The sequence below is a fragment of the Bufo gargarizans genome, chromosome 1, assembly GCF_014858855.1.
Source record: "Bufo gargarizans isolate SCDJY-AF-19 chromosome 1, ASM1485885v1, whole genome shotgun sequence".
Classification (NCBI taxonomy): domain Eukaryota; kingdom Metazoa; phylum Chordata; class Amphibia; order Anura; family Bufonidae; genus Bufo; species Bufo gargarizans.
The window spans coordinates 138,472,110-138,499,444 of NC_058080.1; the positions used below are offsets into that span (position 1 = coordinate 138,472,110).

A 27,335-nucleotide genomic window follows, 5' to 3' on the forward strand; every position below is an offset into this window, starting at 1 on the left:
ACTGTAATGTTATTACCCTGTGGAGGACTGCAGCACAATCAGGCACATATGAATTATATGTATTGGCATGGATCTGTTAGGTGCAATATACAGAATTTCTGTTAGGGAAGAGTAAGATGACACATTAGCATAGGAAGCAGATTGGCTTGGTCAGACTAGGATAGACCTTCAGCTGTTCTTCTGCATGAGATGCTGTAAGGGGGTGTGGTGGGGAGGGTGAGGTTGGATGCCTGCATGAGATGTGATAGAGGAGAGGGAGCTTCATCCTGGTCAGATTACTGCCTGGCTGCTGCTTAAAGATGAGATAGGGACAACCTGCCTCCGCCTGCCTCCTCCTTCCATCTCCTCCTTCAGTTGTAGCAGCTTCTTCAGAACCTAAGGAGGAAAAGTGGGTTACAAGATGGAAAACTCAAGTGCCAGTCCTCTGGATGTGTCTAACTCTACACTATGGAACTACAGAGAAAACTTCACAGAAGGGTCACCCCTGAATCCTAATGACACATATACCATCATTGGAGATGACAGGACAGATTCAAGTAGCATGATTGCAATGCTTCAGGGGGTTCTGCCAGAGACACTAGCCACCTCTACACCTTTCTGGGATAGCCCACTGAACTATGGGCTCAGTGTGTTTGTTGGAGTGGCTCTGTGTGTGACAATGCTAGGCTTGGGCTGCACTGTGGAAGTAAGTCAGATAGGAGAACATCTGAGAAGACCCATTGGGGTCCTCCTGGCCCTCATCAGTCAGTTTGTCCTTATGCCATTGATGGCTTTCCTCCTGGCTTTGATCTTCAAGCTCAATGAAGTAGCAGCTGTTGCTGTTCTACTGTGTGGCTGCTGCCCTGGAGGAAACCTCTCCAACATCATGTCACTTCTTGTGAATGGAGACATGAATCTCAGGTAAATGTCCTCGGGTCTGGGGGATAAGTGGGGTTGGGGGTGGTGTAGCCCAATCTTTGGCTCTCAACACATTATGGAACTACACATCAAATAGTTTGAAAGAGAAGGGATCCACAGGTTGTTGAAGTCAGAGGGGGGTGAAATATAGTTACCCAATATAAAAAGAAATAAAGTACCAGGTCACCTTAGAGAACAATATGATTTGCTCCAGAAAAGGGATTTTTATTAGGTAAGTGACATGCACCATATTCATAAAAGACTCCAGCCATCTTGTTTTGTGAAATGTACAAACAAAAAAAAAAAAGCTACCTCCAAGAGGCATGGCTACGCAATGTGCAATTACAGTTTTCTAAAAGTGCTAATTATTAGTAAAAATTTACGACAGCCTTGAGATATAATTATGCGTAGTGAGTTTTATATGGTGTGCACTAATCTGATAATGTTGGAGCCATTTTTAATGCGGCAAATTTAAATTGCCATAATTTCTAGTGTCCTGTTCTTGTTACAGTATTGATAAATGTGCTCCATTGCCTTCCGTCAATTACTGCCAATTATCCAAACACACACACATCAAATTCTGGTCATTCATTATTGGGATGATCACATTATATTTTACACACAGGGCTGTTTTCTTGGAAGGGGCGCAGGTTTTTAAAATATTCTCACAATAGCTAAATAAAAACCGGCTATACCCAATAATGGAGTATATATATATATATATATATATATATATATATATATATTATAGATAGATAGAGATGCCATATATCAATATATGTAGTGTTGCCCTTGTACTGTACTTTACCACATTTACGTTTATATATTCCTGATTTAAAACACTTACTAAGTATATTTATTGTGGTTTCTAGATTTTTTGTCCGTGTTACTAATTTCATAGGTTCAAATGTTATTTATAATGTCAGAGATATTTTATTATAAAGATACACTTTCTCATAGGTTTGTCATTTGAGAGACAGAAGGTATATTCTTCATACATACCATATACATGATAAATATGTAAGGAATATGTGCACATAGGATAGTGACCACAGGAATATACAGTATCAGAATAATGATAATTGAAGGCAGTGAGGCAGTCAGTAGCTTCATATGTGCCTGAATGAATGAAACATTTGTACACCTTAGAAATGCTCTAAGGCCTAATGCACACGGTCGTCTTTGGATTTTGGTCCACAAAATCGGTTCCCCAAAAGATAGACAGCTTCTGTGTGCAGTGATTGACAGCTATCTCTGTATTTCAATCAGCTCAGTTCCTCCTGCTCTATGAAATGGTGCCGGTAGTTTACATTGCATTTTCGTGGTGACAGGTTCCCTTTAACACAGGTCCCATCTGGAACCCCCTTAATACAGACCCAGAATCAACCCTTAATACAGCCCTCAGACCAGACCTCAGGCAAGGTACCCTTAAAAAGGCTGTCTCACTTTGGCAAATGGCATTTATCATGTAAAGAAAGTTAATACAAGGCTCTTACTAATGTATTGTCCATATTGCCTCCTTTGCTGACTTGATTCATTTTTCCATCAAATTATACAGTGCTTCTTTCCATTGTTTACGACCAGCCTGCAATCCAGCAGTGGTGGTTGTGCTTGCACCCTATATGAAAAAGTGCCGGCCTCTCTGGTGGCTGGGACTGTGGTAGTGCGCATAGGCCAGAGCCTTTTCACATTGAGTGCAAGCACGACCACCACTGCTGGATTGCAGGGTGGTCGTAAACAATGGAAACAAGCACTGTATAATTTCATGGAAAAATAAATCAAGCCAGCAAAGGAGGCAATATGGACAAACACCAGTGGCATAACTAGAGTGCTATGGGCCCCAGGGCAAACTTTGTATCAGGCCCCTCCCCCCACACTGCTCCCGGTCGCACCCTCTGTGACAGCGATTGTTACACCCCTGGTCCCTGATCCCCCAGTAATGCTCCCGGTAATTTATCTCACTTCCCTAGTAATGTCCCCTTCTGCCTCCAGTAGTGTCCCCCACTGCCCCCTGTAATGTCTCCCACTGCCCCCAGTAGTGTCCCCCACTGCCCCCAGTAGTGTCCCCCACTGCCCCCAGTAGTGTCCCCCACTGCCTCCAGTAGTGTCCCCCACTGCCCCCTGTAATGTCTCCCACTGCCCCCAGTAGGGTTCCCCACTGCCCCCAGTAGTGTCCCCCCACTGCCCCCAGTAGTGTCCCCCACTGCCCCCAGTAGTGTCCCCCAATGCCCCACTAATGTCCCCAGTAGTGCACCCACAGTCCCTAGTAGTGTCCCCCCAGCTAGAGGAGACATGAACACTGCCCAGGTGGGAGAACTCCTTCAAAAGGAAAATAACAGAGCTTTCTTCTCTCTGCTAGATTATGTGATTGTTACTGACCAAATCATCTTCATTGCTTGCATTTACTGATGGCTTGCAATATACCAGAGAATTTGGCTGACCAGTAATGGAACTGTAGGAGAGGCAGATTTGAAGAGGCTGACACACTGTTCCAGCACATCAGCTTTCTAAGCCCTCCTCTGTAGCATGAACCACACTTTCCCCATACACAGCTCCTATAGTAGGGTCTTTATGCATATACGCTTATGGCTAATGAGAATAGTATCTTTGTGGTAGATGTTTCTATAATTTTGTAATGAGCAACTATATTGACCTTGAAAACATCCTCTGGAACACTACTGAAGCAGAGACCTAGAGAATAGAGACCGAGAGTGTCCTCTACTGGAAAACGATACTCCATGAATCAACACGCTCTAACTAGAAATGTATACAAATGCCAGAGTTAATGTTAGGATCATTAATTCTGATAGTTGTCTCTGGCCCTGAATGTCCAGAGACTGTCTGCAGTTTCCAGAGACAGTCTTGACAAATTTGGGTTGTCCCGGACCAAAAATGGGTGGACTTCATGTAAGCTTTGCACATATTCCACGGGGCAAAGCAGAGATTGTTGCCATTGATTTCAGTGTCTGTCCCCAATAACCTAATTTCCTAATTCAGACACATACTAGGGCCTATTTTTTTTTATATATAGCAATCAAGTTAAAAGCTACAGACCCTTTGGAGGCAATGTCTTTAATTATTACATTGTACTCATTTTGACCTAAAAATCATTTTTTCCAGATTCTCTAGTACCAGGCTCTGTATTTTTACTATGTTCCATCAGTCAGCTCAGCTGATGGCCCCCTATGTCTGAGCTCAATTCTTATCTTACTGATAACAATGTGGTTTAAATAAGTGTTTATGACCTTTTTGTAATTTAGAGATAAGGTTTATTAGATGACCAGCACCAGGATTTTCACAGCTAGGCAAACAGTTAAAGGGGTTGTCCGGGTTCAGAGCTGACCCTAGACATACCCATATTTTCACCCAGGCAGCCCCCCTAAGATGAGCATCAGAGCATTTCATGCTCCGATGCGCTCCTTTGCCCTGTGCTGAATCGCACAGGGCAAAGGCATTTTCAAGAGATCCGGTGACATACCGGGCTCTCCTTAGGGCTGACAGGCGGAGGTATCCGCGCAGCAGTGTAAAAAGGCTAAGGCAGTGCTAAAGCCGGCCCATCAGAGCCGGTGACGTCACCGAACACATGACTGGGTGGAAGTCTCCGTCTAGCAGTATGCCTAGGTAAACAAACAAGGCCATGCCCTGCGCAATCCAGGGCAGGGCGAGGGAGAGCATCGGAGCATGAAATACTCCGATGCTCATTTTAGTGGGGCTGGAAACTTGGGTATGTCCGAGTTCTGCTCTGAACCCAGACAACCCCTTTAACCATTTATGACAGAACAGCTGAATATCTTTTATATAGACTTATTGATGAAATAATTTTTAGCCCAAAATGTGTAAAATGCAATCATAAAAAAATTTGCCAACGAAGGTGTACATAGTTTTTAAGTATGTTTTTTGTGTGTGTGTGTGACAGGAAGCTGGTGAACCTGGAAGCCCACACAAATGTGGAGAGAATATGCAAACTCCATGCTCCAAAGTTACGTCAGGTCTCCAGCCCTTCCCCTATAGTGCGAATGTCTGCCAGCGAGCAGCATCATTTGTCTCCGGGTTCATTGAAGCTACAGTTTTCATTCTGACATATTCCAGCTCTCCTTGTTGCCTGCAGCATGCCTGATCATTGCTGTGCATAATGTATATGCGTTATATGCTGTCAGTGGACAGATCTGATATGTTTCACACTGGATAGTTCTTCCGCCTCTCCAGACTTAGTTTGATGCCATCACCCAGATGAGAAATGAACTCTACATGCGGTCAATCCTTGTCAATCAGTATGGTTAGCCGAAGGGAAAACTCAGCCGATGTACGTTCCCAATACTCAGATCCAATCAGTCTTTTCTTCTCAAGTTATATGAAATCGTTTATCTCACATACTTTAAAATAGATTTTTCAATCTGATAACGTAAAAAAAGTATTTGTAAGTGTAAACATCTGAGATGCCCCTTAAAGGGGTTGTCTCATCATAGACAATAGGGGCATATCGCTAGGATATGCCCCCAATGTCTTATAGGTGCGGGACCTGCACCTATATAGAGAACAGAGCCCTGCAAGGTGGTGGCTGGAGGGCTACGGTCCGGCCACCACTATGCCGACTCCCCATAGAAGTGAATAGGAGCGTACTGCGCATGTGCGGCCCCCGCTCCGATTCATTTCTATGGGGCCGACGGAAATAGACAAGCCAGGGCTCGGCTGATTTCGCCTGCCCCATAGAAAATGAATGGAGCGCGGCTGCGCATGCGCAGTGCGCCCTCCTTCACTTGTGGGGCTCCGTTCTCGATATAGGTGCAGGTATGCCCCCATTGTCCATGATGAGACAACCCCTTTAAGTATTTTAAGAGACACGGCCGATGATGAGACAAGATGTATTTTGGATATAAAATGGGGGAAATTAAATTAATGATGGCTGTGAATAGGGGTGCATCTAGCCTTTCTGCTGCCTGTGGCGAAAACTGAAATGACAACTCCCATGCCAAATTCTCAACCTAACTCCTTCCCTCCAGCCTTACAGTTAAAGGCATACTTGAAAAAATTCAATATAGTGCTACAAAACTGGTTAATATAGTGATACAGTTGAATATGCAGAGAGCAACGCTTCCACAATGAAAGCACTCATTGCCTAAGGCCTCTCCGCTACCCCCCACTTGTTGCTACCTGGTGCTGCCAGTCGCCTCACTTGGCTTCATTAGCGGTGCACCCCTGGCTGTGAAGCAGCCACAGGAGGCAGACGTCACAGTAGCACCGAGGAACTTAAGGTTGAAGAGATCTCTCATCCGTCTGCCCCATAAGTGTACAGCAGGACTGACTATGACACATGATAACGGGACCATCTTAAAGGCTATGTACACCTTCAGGACAATTTTTATGATTGCATTTTACTCATTTTGGGCTAAAAATCTTTTTTTCAATTGATCATTATTAAAAATATTTGGCCGTTGTGTCACATAGGGTAACTGTATGTTCAGCTTTGTTAATTGTACGATTTACCTTCCTTTATGCAGGTCATCTAATAACCCTTATCTCTTAATTATTAATAGATCTAAACACTTATTTAAGACACAATCTTATCAGTAAGATAAGTATTGAGCTATAATGAGTGCTTAGAGAGCAGAGATAGAAGCAGTCCGTTGAGCTGCCTGATGGAATAAAAACACAAAGCCTCCTACTAGAGAATCTAAAGGCTGTGCAGAGAAAGGGGCTCAACATTTTTAACGAAGACCTTTTGAAAATATGATTTTAGCTCAAATTGAGTCAAATGTAGAAAAAATAAGCCCCAAAGGTGTAGACAGTCCTTTAACCCCTTAACCCCTTACTCCTATTTCACCTTAAAGACCCGGCCATTTTTTGAAAATCTGACCAGTGTCACTTTAAGGCTACAGTCACACGTCAGTATTTTTCTATATCCCGAATTTCGGTCCGTTTTTTGCGGATCCGTTGTTCCTGAAAATGTTTCCGTATGTCATCCATATGTCATCCGTTTTTTTTGCGGATCCGCAAAAAAACGGAAACATGTATAAATTTCAATAAGCAAATAAAGTTGTTTGGATTTCTTTGAAAAAAAAAAAAAAAGTTTCTGTTTGCAGGATTAAATTTCCAGGAACGGAATCCGCATAAAACGGATGACATACGTAATGACATACGAATGTCTTCCGTTTTTTGCGGATCCATTGACTTTGTATTGTACCAGGATCCGATTTTTGCGGAAAAGAATAGGACATGTTTTATATTTTTTCGGACATGCGGAACGGAGCAACGGAAACGGACAGCACACATTGTGCTGTCCGATTTTTTTCAGGACCCATTGAAAATTAATGGGTCCAGATCTGGTCCAGATCTGTTCCGCAAAAAACCGAACAGATCAGGAAAGAAAAAACGGACGTGTGAATGGACCCTAAGTGGTGATAACTTTAAAACGCTTTTACTTATGCAGGCCATTCTGAGATAGTTTTTTCGTCACATATTGTACTTCATGACACTGGTAAAATGAAGTCAGAAAAATTATTTTTTATTTATAAAAAAATACCAAATTTACCACAAATTTGTAAAAAATTTCAATTTTCCAAGTTTTAATTTCTCTACTTCTATAATACATAGTAATACCTCCAAAAATAGTTATTACTTTACATTCCCCATATGTCTACTTCATGTTTGGATCATTTTTAAAATGATTTTTTATTTTTTTGGGGATGTTACAAGGCTTAGAAGTTTAGAAGCAAATCTTGAAATTTTTCAGAAATTTTCCAAAACCCAATTTTTAGAGACTAGTTCAGGTCTGAAGTCTTGTTTTTAGATGAAAGATAGATTTTATATTTATTTTTGGTCACTTTATTTATTTATTTTTGGTCACTTTATTTCCTTCTAAGCAGCCTAAGGCTTCTTTCACACTTGCGTTGTCCGGATCCGGCGTGTACTCCACTTGCCAGAATTACACGCCGGATCCGGAAAAACACAAGTGAACTGAAAGCATTTGAAGACGGATCCGTCTTAAAAATGCGTTCAGTGTTACTATGGCAGCCAGGACGCTATTAACGTCCTGGTTGCCATAGTAGTAGTGGGGAGCGCGGGAGCAGTATACTTACAGTCCGTGCTCCGTGCCTTTCAATGGGCATTAATTCCGGATCCGGCCTTGCGGCAAGTGTTCAGGATTTTTGGCCGGAGCAAAAAGCGCAGCATGCTGCGGTATTTTCTCCGGCCAAAAAACGTTCCGGTCCTGAACTGAAGACATCCTGATGCATCCTGAACGGATTTCTCTCCATTCAGAATGCATTAGGATAAAACTGATCAGGATTCTTCAGGCATAGAGCCCCGACGACGGAACTTTATGCCGGAAGAAAAGAACGCAGGTGTGAAAGAGCCCTTAAAGGGATTGTCCAGGATTTTGATATTGACGACCTGTCCTTAGGATCGGTCATCAATATCAGTTGAATAAGAAATCCAATAGCTGGCACCCTCGCCAGTCAGCTGTTTAATTGTAACTCTGGTGCCAAAAGTCTGCACTGGTACTACACACCTCCATCTATTGTGTATTGGATGATGCTGGTAACTGCATTGCTGCTCCCATTATCCATTCATTCCATGGCGCCGTACATATGATAAGGGGTGCACATACATAATACAGATAATCACACTAAGGCCTCATGCACACGGCCGTGTTCCACGGCCGAGAGCGGTCCGTGGTATCCCGGCCGGGATTCCTGCTGACAGCAGGAGCGTACGGCGTCATTGGTTGCTATTATTCCGTGCGCTTCATGCCGCCGCTGCACTACAGTAATACACTCGTATGATACACGGTAATACACGGCCGTGTGCATGAGGCCTAAGCATGAACAAGAAAAGTTACAAACTGGTACAGAAGGAGAGAGGGCACTGCCCGTGAGAGCTTACAATCTACGAGATCTTTTCAGTGGGAGCAGAACTGCAGTTACCAGCTCTGTCCACTACACAGTAGATGGTGCCGTATAGTCCTGAGGACAGGCCATCAATGTCAAAATCCTAGACAAGCCCTTTAACCTATCTCTAAAATGTTTGTATCTGTAAGACTAATAATGACATTCTGTTTTTTTTGCCCTCCCAGTATCATTATGACCACATCTTCTACACTCCTGGCGCTGCTCTTGATGCCGCTCTGCCTGTGGATTTACAGTCGTCCATGGATTAACACTCCACTTGTGCAATTTCTACCACTCGGGGCTGTGACCCTGACCCTCTGTAGTACTCTCCTGCCTATTGGCTTGGGGGTATTTGTACGTTACCGATACAGCAGGATCGCTGACATTCTACTTAAGGTAAGTTTCATAGATAATGGGTTTTAACCTTCACTAGTTATGCTGATCATATGAAAGTATAAAATATTTGCGGAGAGCTTCTCAGACAGACGTATTACCTGACCAGGGAGGGATCTTTTCAGCAGTGCCAGTTTTCATTAGAGGGTATAATAGAAATTCCTTGCATTTGGACTTTAAGCATAAGTTACTGTATCTCATTGTCTCTTTAAAAGGATGTCTAGTTTTGTCCCTCTCAGAGCTGATAGGGGTAATTTCACAAGGGATTTACTGAATTATTATAAAACCCCCATAGCTGAATTATTTCAGCCCAGAAAATGTTAGCCTTCTCAGTTACTTACTGACAAGCTGCAATAGCGGAATCGGAACATAAAGTGGCCCTGGAAAAAAAATACTAAAAATGGCCCAATGTTGTAGGTGAGTCCAAACTGGCAGAAGACAGTGTCAGCAAAACATTAGCCATGGTCACATTGTTGGTAAGTTTGGCCAATGCAAACATGCATTTTTAGGGAAGCCTTTTCAGAAGTGGGCCACATGCTGCCGATTTCACCATATGCATCGCAAATGGTGAAATCTGCATTACAAATTGACATGCTGCAGATTTCAATGTCTATTACAGTAGTAGTACCGTAGTAACATAATGCTGTAATACAGGGCCTCTGAAAATGTTTCTACTGAGCCCTCAACTAGCTAATCCATGGGGAAGCTGTGAGATGGCGAAACAGCTCTCATTGTCTGAACATTGTGTTTGTTAATATGAAGTTAAATGATCTGGACTGACATTCTGCTGTTTGGCCACAAGATGCCGCTGTTTCCTAAGCACAGCAACAGACTGCATTTCATGTGATGTTGGGAACTCTCAGAGGGTGGAGTTACAAGTCTGGAGAGGAAGGCAGCAGCCATCTTAGAGTGAGGCTGTAAGAGAGACTGAGGAACTGTGTGAGCAGTTATTCCGACCGCATCCAGGTGTGAGAGTGACCAGAGCTGCAGCTAAGTGAAGCAGATCGTGTTCAAGACCCTGATCCTGTCCGTAGGAACGTGGATTGCTTCCAGGAACGCTGATGAGAGCTAAGGAGCAAAGCTACATACACCGCGGTACTGCATGCTTGTTGTTCAGAGTCACCAGTGGATGCAGAGCAGACCCGGGTCGTGCATGCACCCCATTACAGTGTTGGCGCCTAGGGACTGAGACCAGGCCTGTAGTTAGTTAGTTAGGGTCTCTGTGTCAGGCCACAAGTGTTACTGTTCATTGCAAGGACTTCATAACTTAAAGTGACATTTCACATTGGAGAGCTGATAAAATTCCCACAAACTCAAGCCAGGCTGGCGTTTTGCTCAGAAGGAACATTAAGGCACGTGCTTCATCCATCGGAGGGCACCGTTCTGTGCAGCACAAAGGTCTCAGCCTTCAGCCTGGGTGTATGTAAATTTATTGTATGTTCTCAGCATTTGTGGTTGTGTTTATTGCCACATTTAAGTAAAATTCTGTTTTGGCAAAAGCTGGTGTTGGGGTTGCTTTTGTCGTTCGTGACTTTACTGTATCCCGAGGAGCCCACCCCGGTACACGTCTTACATCTTGGCGTATGGATAGGAATGCGGCGGGAGACCTTCCCCCGGGCACCGGTCCAGGATCGAGCTCAGGGTGCACTAGTGCAAAGCCAAAGCCAGTGCAGGCCAACTTGCCCAACACTGCTGATACAGCTTGCCCTCGCCATGCCCGCGCACCATCAGTGTATATCCCTGTGTGTCATCTGCTAAAATTTGACAGTAAAAACATGATGTTGCAGGACTGGACTGAAAGGGTGCAAAGTGCGGTTAGAATGTGTAACCTGACCCCCGAGCTGCGGGCAGAGGTTGCATTGGGGGTTCTAGAGGGTGACGTCAAACGGACAGTGATGGTAAGGCCCGAATACGAGAGAGACACCCTAGAGAAAATATTCTACCTGCTGGAGAGAGCCCAGGGGGGCGTGCTAAAGTAGTGCAGTTGCGGGGCCACTTCTTCAACCGACCACAGCAAAAGGGCGAGACCCTGATGCAGTACTGCAATGCCCTACAGGAGATGCTAAATGAAATACAGCGGCGAGATCCAGAGGCCATGGGAGCCTTCCGGGAGGTGGACCGGCTACTACGAGACCAGTTCATAGTGCGGCTCTCCAAGAGGTTCTTACAGGACAAATTGCAAGAGATGACACGGACGATTGCCGACATGGCATGTGACATTAATGGACATTAAAGGAATGAATGTGACATTAGGTCTGAATGTGCTGAGAGACCTAGACCATCAACTCTATGCCAAAGAAGTGCCAAAGTATTGGCAACGGGCCACCACACACCGGCCAACCCAGAAGGTTCTACAGCAGATGGTGAGGAGCTGTAGTCTACGAAAAGGAAACATGTCCGGTCTGCCCATTGGACACGTAAAGGTGCAGTGGAGGACCCCGGTGAAGATCCCACCCCGACAAGAACAAATATTGATGCTGCCGGTGGGGGCTGGGCAACAGCTGAATAGACTGGAAGTCCTGATCAAGCCTGCTTACCAAGAGGAAATGCAGACTCGCTCACTGGTAGCCCGGGCCCTCACTATTGTAAAGGATGGATGTGTGCCTTTACGCTGCCTCAGCGTTGAAGACTGCGAGTTAACCGTTCCTGGGAATACCTTGCTGGCCAAAGTGTATATGTCCAAAGGGGACATCCCTCGACGAAGGGGCTTCACGCTACAGCCAGATAGGAGATCAGCCTGGACCTATGCTGTAGAGGTCCATCAAAGGGAGACCCCAACAGCGGAGTGGAACGGTCGAGTGATCATGACCCGGATGGGGGTGGACTGCAAGACCTTGACTCCAGGACAACAGAAGTTGCTGGAAGACACCCTTTGGGAATTTCAGGAGGCATTCTCGAGACATAATGAGGACTTTGGGTGTGCTTCTGCCATCGAGCACGAAATCCTCACCAGCAATGCAGCACCGATCAGGTTACCGGCAAATCCCGCCTAAAATGTACCAGGAGGTGAAGGACATGGTGGCCAGCATGTTGGAAAACCGGGTGATCCAGGAGAGTCAAAGTCCTTGGGCTGCTCCAGTAGTCTTGGTGCGGAAGAAAGCTGAATGCCCAGACCGTCCGGGATACCTACCCCCTTTCGCGGATTGAGGAGTCGTCCGCCCTGAATCATGTGAAATTCTTTATCGACTCTTGACCTGGTTAGTGGGTATTTGTAGGTACCGGTGGCCAAGAAGGACAAAGCGAAGACTGTCTTCATCCTACCTATGGGACTCTACGAGTGCAACCGGATGCCATTCAGCCTTTTCAATGCCCCGGGAACATTCCAGCGGTTGATGGAGCACTGTCTGACATAGATCAAGTTTGAGTCGGTATTGATATACCTGGATGACATAGTAGTGTTTGGGGCCTCCTTTGCGGATCACCTCCAGAAGCTATGACAGGTCCTAAGACTGCTGCGAGACCATGGGCTCAAGATCAAGCCCAAGAAGTGCCAACTGTTTCTTCGACAACAGATAGAGTATTTAGGACATTTTGTCAACCAGGAGGGGGTAAAGCTGGCCCCAAGCAAGGTGGAGGCTGTCCAAAAGTGGGTCCAGCCAAGTACACTATGAGAGGTGCGGGCATTCACGGGACTGGCCGGCTACTACAGGAGGTTTATACTCAAATTTGCTCATTTGGTGGGCCCGTTAAACAAGTTATTAAGGGGCACTGCGGGGAGCCAGAAGAATCGTCTCATTGAGTGGGGACCCTGGCAACAAGAGGCCTTTGACGCAGTGAAGGAGGCGCTGACCAGTGCCCCCATTCTGACTTATGAGCGGTTTGACACCCCATTCCTGCTGTACACTGACGGAAGTCTACATGGTCTGAGGGCCGTGTTATCCCAAGTCCAGGATGGACGTGAGAGAGTCATTGCCTATGGCAGCTGGTCTCTGAGGGAGTCTGAGCGCAATCCTGACAACTATAGCTCCTTCAAATTGGAACTACTGGCACTGGTGTGGGTCATGACCAAAAGGTTCGGGGAGTACCTGACAGGTGCAGAGGTGACCGTGATGATGGACAACAACCCATTAGCACATCTGGAGAATGCCAGGCTCGTTGCGCTTGAGCAGAGGTGGTTGGCTCGCCTTTCTAAGTACCAATACCGCCTCAAGTTCCGGCAGGTATGGAGAACGGCAACGCCGATGCACTCTCCCTAATCCCTGTAGGGTTGTCGATTCAGGGTGCCGATGAGGAGCTAGAGGAAACTGAAACTCCTCACCTTGGTCGATTACCCATGTTCCAGGACGTGGCACATTCAAGTGGGGTGGCGTCCAGGATGTCCATGGTGCTGGAAAAGACATTGGCTGATTGGGAAAGAGTCCAGAATGGTTGCCCGGACCTGTGGAAAGTGAAAGAATGGGTCTGGACCAAGATCTGGCCTCAGCCAGAAGAGCGGGCCTGTCTGACTCCAGAGGGCCAAAAGTTGTTGAGGTAGTGGGATAAGCTGACTGTTTCCCAGGGCCTTCTGTGTCGGACCATATATTTACAGTCAGAGCTGCAGTACCGGCAACAGATTGTCATCCCCATGTCATTGGGACCGGAGGCCGCCCTCGAAGCCCATGAGAGGGGCGCCCATTTTGGGAGCGACAAAACGTTCAAGTGGCTCCAACGGCTGGTATACTGTCCAGATCTGGCAAACATGGTGGCCGAGGCATGTCTTAAGTGTCGACCCTGCGGGCTGAGCAAGAGTACTGAACAGCGGGCTCCTGTCCAGGCCATCTGGACCTCAGCGCTCCTAGAGCTTCTAATGATCGCTTATGTACAGATTGGGTACTCTACCTTGGGACACTCGTACTGTCTAGTCATGACAGATCATTTGACAAAGTATGTGGTGGCTATACCCACCAGAGACCAGATGGCAGAGTCAGCCGCTGAAGCGGTCTGCAAACACTTTATACAGGTGTTCGGGTGTCCACAGAGGATACATTCGGACCAGGGGGTATGTTTTCAGGGTACTTTAATGAATGATTTGTACCAACTGTATGGGATCGAACGTTCCCGCACCACCACGTATCACGCCCAGGGAAACGGGGCACGTGAGCGGTTCAACTGCACCTTGCTCCAGATGCTGCATACTCTGGAAGATCACCAAAAGGCTCGGTGGCTCAAGTACCTAGCTAAACTGATGTGGGCCTATAACAACAGGGTACACAGTACCACCGGATACTCCCCACATATGCTCATGTTTGGGAGAGCCAGACGGGAAATTAAAGATCTCCACATGCCCTATCCAATGGAGCCATCACCGAGAAATACCACCGCATGGGTGCAAGAGAACTGACGCCGGCTGAGAGCGCGGGGAGGAGATGCCTTCTCCCGCTCAGAGTACAGAGGAAATCCCCTTAGAGGAGAAGGAGGATGAGGAGGAATGGTGGGTTGCCCCTGCCCCGGTACCCACAGAGGCTCCAGCCATGGTACGTTTGCCACCCAAGAAAAGTGTTGACCGGTCAGCAGCTCCTCTCCCATTAAATGTGCCTGACGTCCCCAGTGCTTCTGAGCCTATCACTCTACGACATTCAACGAGGCCCAATGCTGGCGTGCCCCCACAGCGTTATGCCTAGGATGAGTTTGTACAGGGGGGGTTGCCGAGGACTACAACCAGGGCCGGCTCCAGGTTCATGTGGGCTCTTGGGCGATAAAGTCTCAGTGGGCCCCCTTGTGGCATTTTGCACAACCCTTGAAGCAATGAAACTGCATGTATTATAGATTAAATACCTTACACAGAGCATGCTACAGAGCAGATATATGTGAATCAGTCCTTATGTGGCTACTTTTATATACTAGCCAGTGTGCCCCCTCACAGTACATATGCCAAGATATGTGCCCCTTCACAGTAGATTTCCCAAAATATGTGCCCCCTCAGTTAATATGCCAAGATGTGTGCCCCCTTCATAGTAGATATGCCAAGATATGTGCCCCTTCACAGTAGATATCCCAAAATATGTGCCTCTTTACAGTAGATATGCCACGATATGTGCCCCCTCACAGTACATATACCAAGATATGTGCCCCCTTCACAGTACAATTCCCAAAATATGTGCCCCCTCACAGTTGATATGCCAAGAAGTATGCCCCCTTCACAGTAGATATGCCAAGACATATGCCCTCTTACAGTGGATATGCCAAGATATGTGCCCAGTGCCCCCTTTACAGTGGTTATGCCCAGATGTGCCCCCTTCACAGGAAGTGAAAATAACAAACAATAAATACTCCTCGCCTTAATCACCTGGCTCCTCCCATGATCTGCACTCCCCTCAGCAGCAGGATACTGTGACACATTGCACTGCTGTGTAGGAGGAGCAGAGGCTGATTCCCAGCCTGCACCACTCCTCTTCCTATACAGATTAGAAGAACGATGTGTGAGCACATCCTGCTGCTGCTGTGGAGTGCTGGCGGCTCAATGGTGGAGTGGGGAGCAAATAGTTCCCTGCTTCAGTGGCGTGCCTATGGTGTTTGGCACCCAGGGCAGGTCCTTTCTCTGGCACCCCGCTCCCAATACTTAAAAAAAATGGCACCCTCTCACAGTAGTATTGCCCTCATTGTACAACCTTCACAGTAGTTTTGTACAGATGTGTGCCCCCTCACAGTAGTTATGCCCACATTTTGCCCTCTCACAGTAGTTATGCCCTCTCTGTGCCCCTTTCACAGTTGTAATGCCCTATCTGTGCCCCCAATTTAGTGATAATCCCCATTGTGCCCCCTTCACAGTAATAATCCCCATTGTGCCCCCTTCATAGTAATAATCCATATTGTGCCCCCTTCTTAGTAGTAATCCCCATTGTGCCCCCTTCATAGTAGGAATCCCCATTGTGCCCCCTTCATAGTAGGAATCCCCATTGTGCCCCCTTCATAGTAGAAATCTCCATTGTGCCCCCTTCACAGTAATAATGCTCACTGTGCCCCCTTCATTTTAGCAATTCCCTCTGGCTTTGTGGCCCCTTCATTATAGTAATGCCCTCTGGCTCTGTGCCCCCCACATAGTAGAAATGCCCATTGTGCCCCCTTCACAGTAATAATCCCCATTGTGCCCCCTTCATAGTAATAATCCATATTGTGCCCCCTTCTTAGTAGTAATCCCCATTGTGCCCCCTTCATAGTAGGAATCCCCATTGTGCCCCCTTCATAGTAGAAATCTCCATTGTGCCCCCTTCACAGTAATAATGCTCACTGTGCCCCCTTCATTTTAGCAATTCCCTCTGGCTTTGTGGCCCCTTCATTATAGTAATGCCCTCTGGCTCTGTGCCCCCCACATAGTAGAAATGCCCATTGTGCCCCCTTCACATTAGTAATTCCCTCTGTTCCCCCTCCATAGTAGAAATGCCCTCTGTTCCCCCTCCATAGTAATAAAGACCTCTGTGCCCCCTCCGTAGTAATAAGGTCCTCTGTGCCCCCTCCATAGTAATAAAGTCCTCTGTGCCACCTCCATAGTAATAAAGTCCTCCGTGACCCCTCATTATTAAAAACAACAAAATTCAGTAACTACTCACCTTGTCCCATTCCTGAAGCTCACAGTCCTCTCTTCCCTGCAGGCACAGATCGCTCTGCAGCCCTGTGTGGGCAGAGCTTATGCAGATAACCGGGGTGCAGGCTCCGCCCACACAGGCTGGCAGCGTGATCCATGCCTGCATGCTTAATGGTGGAGCGGGGAGAAGTCTTCCTACTTCACCATTCAGAGAGCGGCTCGCCTGAAGAAGGGAAGAAGCGCGGGGAGCTGAGCGGTGAGTGACAGGACCCAGCTCCCTGTGCTCCAGCAATGAGCGCTTCCATCTGTATTGATGGAAGTGCTCATTGCTTCTGGCCTCTGGCAGCTGTGCTGTGGGCCCCGGCAGGAGCTGTGGGCCCCAGCCCCCAGCACTTGCCCGGGTATGCCGGGTGCTGACACCGGCCTTCACAGCAACCTCTAGTGGGGTGGCATGTGGGATGGCGAAACAGCTCTCATTGTCTGAACATTGTGTTTATTTAAATGAAGTTAGATGATCTGGACTGACATTCTGCTGTTTGGCCACAAGATGCCGCTGTTTCCTAAGCACAGCAACAGAATGCATTTCATGTGATGTTGGGAACTCTCAGGGGGTGGAGTTACAAGTCTGGAGAGGAAGGCAGCAGCCATTTTAGAGTGAGGCTGTGAGAGACACTGAGGAACTGTGTGAGCAGTGAATCCGATGGCATCCAGGTGTGAGAGTGACCAGAGCTGCAGCTAAGTGAAGCAGATCATGTTCAAGACCCTGATCCTGTCCGGAGGAATGAGGATTGCTTCCAGGAACACTGATGAGAGCTAAGGAGAAAAGCTACATACACTGCGGTACCTGCATGCTTGTTGGAGAGGCATTTGTTCTCTTCAGAGTCACCAGCGGATGCAGAGCAGACCCGGGTTGGTAAGATCGTACATGCACATCATTACAGTGTTGGCGCCTTGCGACTGAGACCAGGCCTGTAGTTAGTTAGTTAGGGTCTCTGTGTCAGGCCATAAGTGTTACTACTGTTCATTGCAAGGACTCCATAACTCAAAGTGACATTTCAGATTGGAGAGCTGATAAAATTCCCACAAACTCAAGCCAGGCTGGCGTTTTGCTCAGAAGGAATACTCAGGCACGTGCTACAGGACCAGTTATGGGAGGGGGAATACTGTAGATCTGTGTAAGATTGTAAGCTGTTGTGCTGCACCGGAGGCTAGCCCATACCACACACCCATACAGTGATTCTTGTTCTTTTAGTTTAATAACAGGTAAGGTGTGGCAGTTTTAGTTTTGCCTGCCAGTAGGTAAATTACTGCTCTTTCCTCCTTCATCCATTGGAGGGTGCCGTGCTGTGCAGCACAAGGGTCTCAGCTTTCTGCCTGGGTGTATGTGAATTTATTGTATGTTCTCAGAATTTGTGGTTGTGTTTATTGCCACATTTAAGTAAAATTCTGTTTTGGCAGAAGCTGGTGTTGGGGTTGCTTTCCTCGTTCGTGACTTCACTATCCTGGGGAGCCCACCCCGGTACACGGCTGAGGTCTCACCATGATTTCTCCAGTAGGCATTCCATTTCCTCATCTGGCTCAGCTGGCCATGACAACTTATTTCAAACATGTCTCTGCAGAGCTACCCACCTTCTCAATAGAAAACTCCCCATCCTGGTTCCCCAACAGTGGCATCCTGCTGCCAGCCTCCAATACTGCACTGTCTGTGCTCCGTAATGCTTCCAAACACTATACTGCAGAAATAATAGTGCCATACAGATAGCACCTGAAAGAAAACTAGTACCACACAGACATTGCCCCTTCAATAATTTTTGTTGCACTGCTTCTCAGACTGCCTGATGCATGGTGGTCCAAGACACTTTCTGCTGCCCATGAATTGGCCAGCACTGGTCATGTGAATAGTGCTGGCCAATCCAAGAGTCGTTTTGGACAAGTAGTAAGATGTTTGGACTACAGATGCACAGTGTGCACCAGATAGTCTGAGAAGCAGTGTGGCCCTAGAATTAATGGATCTGCAACTAAAAAGATGAAAAGGAGAGCATTAACTAGGTAAGTGTTCTATTTGTCCCCCAGATAATGTAATTTGTTTTTTTCTGGAACTGGAGGGATGCTTTAAAGGAGTTTTCTGGGACCACTGCTCAATCTCCCTCACAAACCACCCATGCACAACAAATATTTTGTATTTTATTATACTAATCATTTTTGTGCCATTTACCTGATCACAATTCTGTTCAGTTGACCCACTGATCTGTATTTCTGGAACTTCTGCTCACAGCCAGTGCTTTCACCAGCAAGCCACAAATGACATCATCTCAAGCGGCGAGGCTGGCCCAGCCGGAAACAGCTTCTGTAGGATCTGTCATCAGTGTCTGTGGAAGAGTGGGCTTTTCAACTGTGATATGGTGGTACATTCGACAGAGCTAGCGCTGGCTGAGAGGCGGTCAGCCTGGAAACTGTTGAGGCTTGAAGTTCTGCTTGTAAAAAATCCAGGTGGATGCAGTAGAGTGAGATGAGCTCTAAAATTATGTACTTTGTATCTGGGGGACATTGTTGCTTGCTCACATATTGAAGGATCAGTTTACATTATCCCAAAGACGTCTATGAAGATGAGAGGAGGAGAGAGAAAGTGCAGAGAGAAATAATCAGACAGAGAGACAGACATGATTCATCAGGTTTAACAGCTAATAGTGAGTGTTATATCTCAGAAGTGCTTTGTTTAGATCAGTACCTCTCAGTGCTTCTTAAAAATGTGTTATTTGCTAATTCTGAATGATTCTGAATGATAGTGCTGTTCACATGCTATCTTCCACGCATGTTCCAGCCAGGGGTGCACCTAGCCTTTATGCTTCCTGATGCGAAAACTGAAACAACCCCCCCCCCCCCCCCCCCATGCCAATTTATTAACCTAACCCCTTTGCCACAATGAAAATGCTCATTGCCCATGGCCCTTCTGCTGCCCCCCTCTTGCCCCTTCCTGGTGCTGCCTGAGGCAATCAATTCACCTGGCCTCATTGGTGGTGTACCCCTGGTTCCAGCCTAGTAACAGTGGGGGCAGGAGGTGGATTGGACTGGTTTGAAAAAGTATTAAGGAGGTGTACTTGGTGGATCTAGTGACTGAGATGCCAGCGCAGGAGATGTAGGACAGAAGCACGGGAAACGCTGCATGTAAATCTGCCTGATGGTTTAATCGAGATCCTAGGCGATGTCATAAAATAACAAGCTTGGTTTTAGGGTTTACTATGCTCAGAGACCTGTATTTAAATATAGAAGATAGTGTTGGAAAACCCCTTTAAGAGACTTGGGAAGACATTGTGTAGCAAACCAAGATGGGCTTTAATAGTTGCATTGTCTAGGCTCGTATTGTATACAGACTACATTCATCTCCATTTATGTGATGGGGAGAATGTATTATTGTGTAGTGCAGCACAGCCATATCCCTCACTTGTCAGTAAGAGGCACTCCCTGATTTATAGATGCCGGACATAAAACAGGCACGTCAATGAGTAATGGTGCTCCTTGCGCTCCATATGGTGTGATAGATATCCACCATCTCATTTGACAATTTACTAAGAGCATCAATACTCTCCCTGTAACCCACAAGTCATGTAATCAGTCATAGTACCGCCAAAGCTTTTACCTTGCTTTCCTGTAAAAAACTAAAATAAATAAATGCATTGTGTATACAGTCCTCGGTACATGGCAAGATGGATGTTTTGCAAATTAACTACTGTGTAGAGCACCCGATATGATCATCCAACTTCTCACAATTAGATTGACATGAAGAATGTCTAGGCAGAATTGGTGTATTCAAAATCAAACCAACTTCTCTGAATGTACTGATCAGCAGAACATACATAATACCTAGTAGGACTGGAAGACCTGGGTTTGATGCCTGACCGGAGAAGAACCTTCTCCAACCCGATATATAACATTTGGTTAGGGGTTCCATTTTGCTTTATGCCCTGTTTCCTCTCGTCCTGTATTCTTCCAATCTACCTCAGCCGTTTTTGTTTTTTTTCCTTTACTTATTCTCATTTTATTTTCTTTCAAACTCAGTGTTAGGGTCCATTCACACGTCCGCAAATATTTTGTGGTCCGCAAATTGTGGATCCGCAAAACACAGACACCGGCCATGTGTGTTTCGCAATTTGGGAACCGCACATGGCCGGCACTATGATAGAAATGCCTATTCTTGTCCGTGGCTGCGGACAAGAATATGACATGCTCTGTCTTTTTTGCGGGGCCACAGAAGTGCGGATGCGGACAGCACATGGTGTGCTGTCCACATCTTTTGCAGCCCCATTGAAATGAATTGGTCCGCAACCGTTAAGCAAAATTGTAAACATGTAAATGGACACTAAAGGAATGTTTCACAAATTTTGTACTAATTTTAAATCACATACGGAAACATATCCTTTTTTTTAATAAACTATTTACATTTTCTGGTTGCATTTTTAATTGTATTTTCTGTACATGAAGAGAGCCATATTGCCGAAGCAGCTCAGGGATATGCTTAATAGCAGTCACGTGGACATAAGACACATCTGATTTCTGTGGTGGAGTATTCTAGGCATGCATAGTTATAAGACATGAAGACACTGTGCAGGGAGGTGATCTGTGACCATCACAAATTGTCAGTGTTGCATCTTGTGTTATCCATATATAGGTGTTACCTTTCATTGTATTGACTGCTGAGTCTCCAGAACATGACGTGTTGGCCTATTATGATGCCGTGGTCAAAACTGCAAAATTGTATGATTATTTTTTATAACTTTTAAGTAACTTTCTTTAACCCCCTCCCAACTGACCATGGTAAATATATACTTTGGGGGTCGGATATTTAAAGATGGCGCCCGCTCGTGAGTGCCATAGCTGCTGGGTGCCTGGTGTTTTAAACAGCAGACACCCTGGGCTGATTTATGCTACTGACCATAACGTAGATAGAACACATTTAACCCCTCAGATGGCATGGTCAAAAGTGACCATGGCACCTTGGAGCTCAAAAACCAGGAGAGCGTGCTCCTGACCATGCAACAGCATCCCCCCTAGCAAGAATCGGGGGAGCTGGATGGTGTGTGCGGCAGACTCGGTCCTCATGAATGATCCGAGGCTGCCGCAGCTATGGTCTTATGAAAGACCCTGCCAGTGGCAGGGCGTCATAGGAACTTAGTGTAATTATCATAAACTCCAGTGCTAATGCATTAGAGTCTATGAGAAAAGCAATCTAATGATTGCTTGTTCAAGTTTACTAGGGGAACTATTAAAAAGTGTTAAAAAGAAAAAGAAAGTTTTTAAAATAAAAATACATAAACAATTAAAAAAAATAAACATCATAGGCACCTCTGTGTGAGAAAATTACCATATATAAAAAAATGAAAATTGTATAAAAATATTTAGCCCATACAGCGAATGGTGTAATGGTATACAAAAGATCAAAATAGCTGATTCGCCATTTTTTTTGTCACTTCACCTCCCCCCAATTTTTTTTATAAAAGGTGATCAAAAAGACACATTCAAACTATGGTGGTCTTAAAGGGTTATTCCCATCTCAGACATCCTATCTCTAGGATATGCCACAATGTCTTATAGGTGCGGGTTCCACCTCTGGGGACCCGCATCTATGCTTAGAATGGAGCCTATAAAGTCCCGGAGGGTGCACCATGCATCGCCCCCCCAATCATTCCTATGGGAGCGCTGAAAATAGCTGAGCCACACACACAGCTATTTTCGTAAGTCCCATTGAATGGGAGGTGCACCACACAAGAGCAGCCACTGCTCCATTCACTTCAATGAAGCTGCCAGCACTCAGCTATTTTCGGCGCTCTCATAGGAATCAATGGTGGATGACTGCGCAAGAGTGGTGCGCCCACCGGGACTTTGCGGGCTCAATTATAAGCATAGGTGCAGGTCCCCAGAGGTGGAACCCGCACCTATAAGACATTGTCTGAAATGGGAATAACCCTTTAAGACCACCATAGTTTGAATGTGTCTTTTTGATCACTTTTTATAAAAAAAAATTGGGGGGAGGTGAAGTGACAAAAAAATGGCGAAGAAAAACTATACAAATGTGGTATCATAGTAATCATACTGACCCAGAGAATCTAAAGGGAACTTGTCACCTCCAAAAACCATCCCAAGCTGCCAGCAGTACCTGACAGAAGCCAGCAGCGTGTTTCCGACAATAATTTTCTTCCTGAAGGCCGATGCGGCTAAAGCTCAGAAAACGTTCTTTTATCCCCTGCCGGCGCGCTTCTTTAGTCATGCTTGAGGTCAAGAGCGCAGCGGCCTCCTTGCTTCAAGTCAAGATAACCACGGCCCCTTCCCTGCCCCTTCGCTGTGACTAAAAAAAAAAAAAAAAAAAAATTATGGCTCTGGGAAGGTTGGGATTAAAAAAAACGAAAGAAAATGGCCTGGTCCTGAAGGGGTTAAAATAAGTTTAATGTAAAAACGTGATTAACATAACAGGTCATCATATAATGGTACAATCCCCTTAACTTTTCTAATGTTTTCCAGCTAATGTGTTTTGATAATTACAATCTTATCACTGAAAAGGTTGTGATTGAGGTTCTTACATTGACTATGAAGATATTTGGAGGTTTCTGTTCCCTTTTGTCTTTATTGTAATTTTACAATTGATTTGCTATGTGTTTTGCTATATAGCGGTTATGCAAAAGAAGTATTTCCTCCATACCAGCACTTTCTATATCTTAACAATTGTTCTCAGAATGTAGAACAGCATTGTCAACTTATGCTTTTCCTTCCTGTAGGTGTCCCTCTGGTCTCTACTGGTCTCCTTGGTCCTTCTATTTATCCTTACTGGGGCAATGCTGGGACCCGAGCTTCTGGCTACCATCCCTCCCTCTGTGTACATTGTAGCAGTGATCATGCCTATGATAGGCTACTCAATGGGATATGGACTGGCCACATTATTCAAGCTTTCCCCCAACTGCAGAAGAACTGTGTCTCTGGAAACAGGATGTCAGAACGTTCAGCTTTGCACTGCTCTTCTGAAGCTCGCCTTCCCGGCACATCTCATCGGAAGCATGTACATGTTTCCACTGCTATACGCACTATTCCAGGCCGCTGAGGCAGGAATATATGTCTTAGTGTATAAACTGTACCGAAAGGAAGTTCTCCACAAGCCAGAACCTATGGATGAAGATGAGGACACAGATATTTCATATAAAAAGCTAAAGGAAGAAGAGATTAATGAAATATCCTATGGGACAGTGACCTCACAAGACCAAAATTATGCAGTCACGGAGCCTCCATCACAACTGCACTAGTCTTACTTGACATTTTACATGTCTGCAGTCATGTTTACATCAAAGTTCATAGTTGCCAAGACATTCATTGGTGGATATACCGTAATTACATTTATCTACAGTAAAATTCCTTTAAAGGGGTTATCCGGGTTATTTTTTTGTTCTTTCTATGTTCCTACCTGGGCAAATGTAACAGCTTTCCAATTCACTCACTTTATCTCCAGTGGCTGGTTTCTCAGATTTCACTGAGGGTCACATTACCTGTGATGTCAGCTTCTCTCCCTGCTCTGATAAAGGTCATTTACAAGCCTGTAAACGAGATGTCACTGTGCTGGCCACGTCCCCCTTCACTGCCGTCTGCTCTCTGCTAGGATTCTTAACCCCTTCAGCTGCACAGCTCTGCAGTGAGGAGACAATGCTGGGCACTGGAGCTGACATACTAGAGAGAGCATTACACAAGAAGGTAGGGGGAAGATCCTGTGTGTATTAGTAGTGTCATTATACAGCTGGGACTTGTAGTTCTACACTTACAAGTTGCTGTAGAGTCTCCCAGCAGGCAGACATGTAACTCAGGGCAGCACTTGTATCCACTTCCTTAGCAGTGTCATTATACAGCTGGGACTTGTAGTCCTACACATACAACATGCTGCAGAGTCTCCCAGCAGGCAGACATGTCACTCAGGGCAGCTCTTGTAGCCACTCCCTTAGCAGTGCAGGGGGAGGGGCAGAGATTGTTTTTTATTGCATGTAAACAAAGGGCCAGAAAAGAACCAGGGAAATGAGGAAATATATATATTATTTTTTTGCATAAAACTTGCTTAGCTTAGTTGTATATCAGATTTTCAGTGCTATATTATTTTTTTTTATAACTCGGACAACCCCTTTAAATGGAGTCTGAAAATCAGTTTCAAAGTAAGCATACCGTCATGTATGGTAGGTATCCCAAAACCTAACCAAACCCTTCGTAGGCCAGGTTCACATAACCATTTGGTTTTTCATTCTTCTGATCCAGAAGAACAAAAAAAAAAAATATATCCTGTAGTTTAAGCAACCGTTATGATCAGTTATTCACATTTTGCACCGTTTTAGCCATTTCTTTCTAAGATCTGTTATTTTAGACAGAAAAAAAATACTTTTTTTAGGACTTTTTTTTTCAGCTAAAATAACGGGTCTCAGATAAAAATGGCTAAAATGGATGCAAAATGTGCATAACTGAGCATAACGGATGCTTAAAATACAGGATCTTTTTTTTTGTTTTGTTTTCTGTTCTACTGACGGATCAGAAGAACAGAAAACAAAATGGTGATGTGAACCCGGCCTTATGAAAATTCTTTATGCTAATCCTGAGAAATGTTTTTTTATTTTTATGTAAAGAAGGGTTTTGGTGCACCATGGGCAGGACTGCTCTGTTCAGTGCACCTGGCTTCTCCTGTAACATCGATTATGTTTTGGGGCACCTACCCTACATGGCAGTATGCTTACATTTAAACTGATTTCGGAGGTGGAAGTCTCCTTTTTTTTTAATGCAAAATAAGTTGGATCATATATGTGCCAAAAAAATTGATAATCAGAGGATCATAGAAGTGTGTATAAAATGTACTTGTATTAATGGAGAATCTTCAGGAAGGCTGCCTAATATAAAATATTAAAACAAGCTACACTAACATGATGGGAGGAATCTCTCATGGAATTCCACATTATACAGAGGTTCAGTGCTAAAAATGGGGGGGATTTATCAAAACTGGTGTAAAGTAGAATTGGCTTAGTTGCCCATAGCTACAAATCAGGTTATCCTGGAAAAAATAATGATGACTTATCCTAAGTGTAAGCGGGGGTCCAAGTCCCAGCATCCCCATCGATCAACTGTTCAAGGGAGAGGCTGTGATCACCAAAGCTATGGTGAGCGATGCAGGCTCCCGGAAGCGCCGTACATCGTATAGTGGCAGTGCTTGGTATTACATCTCCGCCACATGGACCAGAATGGGGCTGAGCTGCAACTCGGCCATGTGACCGATGTATAGTGATGTCACTGGCCTAGGAAGCAGCTGCTGCACTCAAGGTCTCTTCTGGATAACCCCTTTAATGCATGCCTACTGGGAAACTTGATGGGGCAGAGGGTTTCACACTAAGTTTTGCTATGGGGCCCTATTAGATCTGTGTACACCTCTGCACTTATCAGACATTTTATATCAGACATTTCTCAGATGTTTATACCCTTTGAAATCTTATTGTGGCCTTTGGGATTAGTTCATTCTGAAAATGTGGCCCTCAGACTAGAAAAGGTTGTGCACCCCTGGTATAGAGGGGGAGAAGCATGGAGCAGGAGATCACAAGTGGTAATACTGCAGGGTGACTGATAGGGCTGGCGAAAGCAGAAAACAGCATCCGTGGACTCCGTGCCTGCTCTTCTAAATTCTCACAGACATCTTAGGCTACTTTCACACTAGCGGCAGGACGAATCCGACAGGCTGTTTACCCTGTCGGATCCGTCCTGCCGCTATTTCGTTGTGCCACTGGACTGCTGCTCCGTCCCCATTGACTATAATTGGGGCGGGGGCGGAGCTCGGCGCAGCACGGCAGTGCGCGGTGAGAGGCCACCGGACTAAAAAAGTCAGACATGTAGTACTTTTAGTCCGGCGGCCTCTCGCCGTGCACTGCCGTGCTGCGCCGGAACTCCGCCCCTGTCCCCATTATAGTCAATGGGGACGGAGCAGCAGTCCGGCAGAACGGCAAAATAGTGGCAGGACGGATCCGACAGGGTGAGCCTGTTGGATCCGTCCTGCCGCTAGTGTGAAAGTAGCCTTATAGATGCTTGTATATAAAAAGGGCCACTGGCGAGGTAGTAGTGGATATTACCCATTTCTACTGCTTTATATATGAAAATACTGAAAAAACTGGTGAAAAGGAAAACTGGCTTAGTTGCCTATAGCAACCAATAAGATTCAACTTTACATTTCTCAGAGCTCCTTTGGAAAATGAAAGGACCATTTTGATTGGTTGCTAGGGGCAACGAAGCCAGTTTTCCTTTGCACCAATTTTGATAAATGAATTAACAGAATTAACTTATATTCCAAACACTACACTATTCTGCCCTCAGATAGGGGGGCATGGGAGACCTGAATGACGCTGTAATGTCAAATCTGGTTTAGGATGGTAGAAAGCTAGTTCACAGACTAAGGGCTTGTTCACACGACCGCTGCCACTCCGTGCACGTGCTGGTCCACAATACACGGGCACTAGCCGTGGGGCTGCCGCATGTAGATCACGACCCCATTAACTTGAACTTGCTCTATCTTTTTGCGGTGCGGAGGCACGGAACGGAACCTACGAAAGCACTCCGTAGAGTTCCGTTCTGCACTGCATCTCCGGATTTGCTGAATTTACACGTCCGGT

General features: G+C 45.6%; 1 protein-coding gene across 1 annotated transcript; it reads left to right on the forward strand.

The window, feature by feature from the left end:
* Positions 1-394: 394 nt before the first annotated feature.
* Positions 395-24,104, forward strand: SLC10A4 (solute carrier family 10 member 4). Its single transcript, XM_044293733.1, has 3 exons — positions 395-900; positions 8,969-9,179; positions 23,445-24,104. The coding sequence occupies exons 1-3, from the start codon at positions 401-403 to the stop codon at positions 23,961-23,963; spliced, it is 1,230 nt and encodes a 409-aa protein (XP_044149668.1). The 5' UTR covers positions 395-400; the 3' UTR covers positions 23,964-24,104.
* Positions 24,105-27,335: the final 3,231 nt, after the last annotated feature.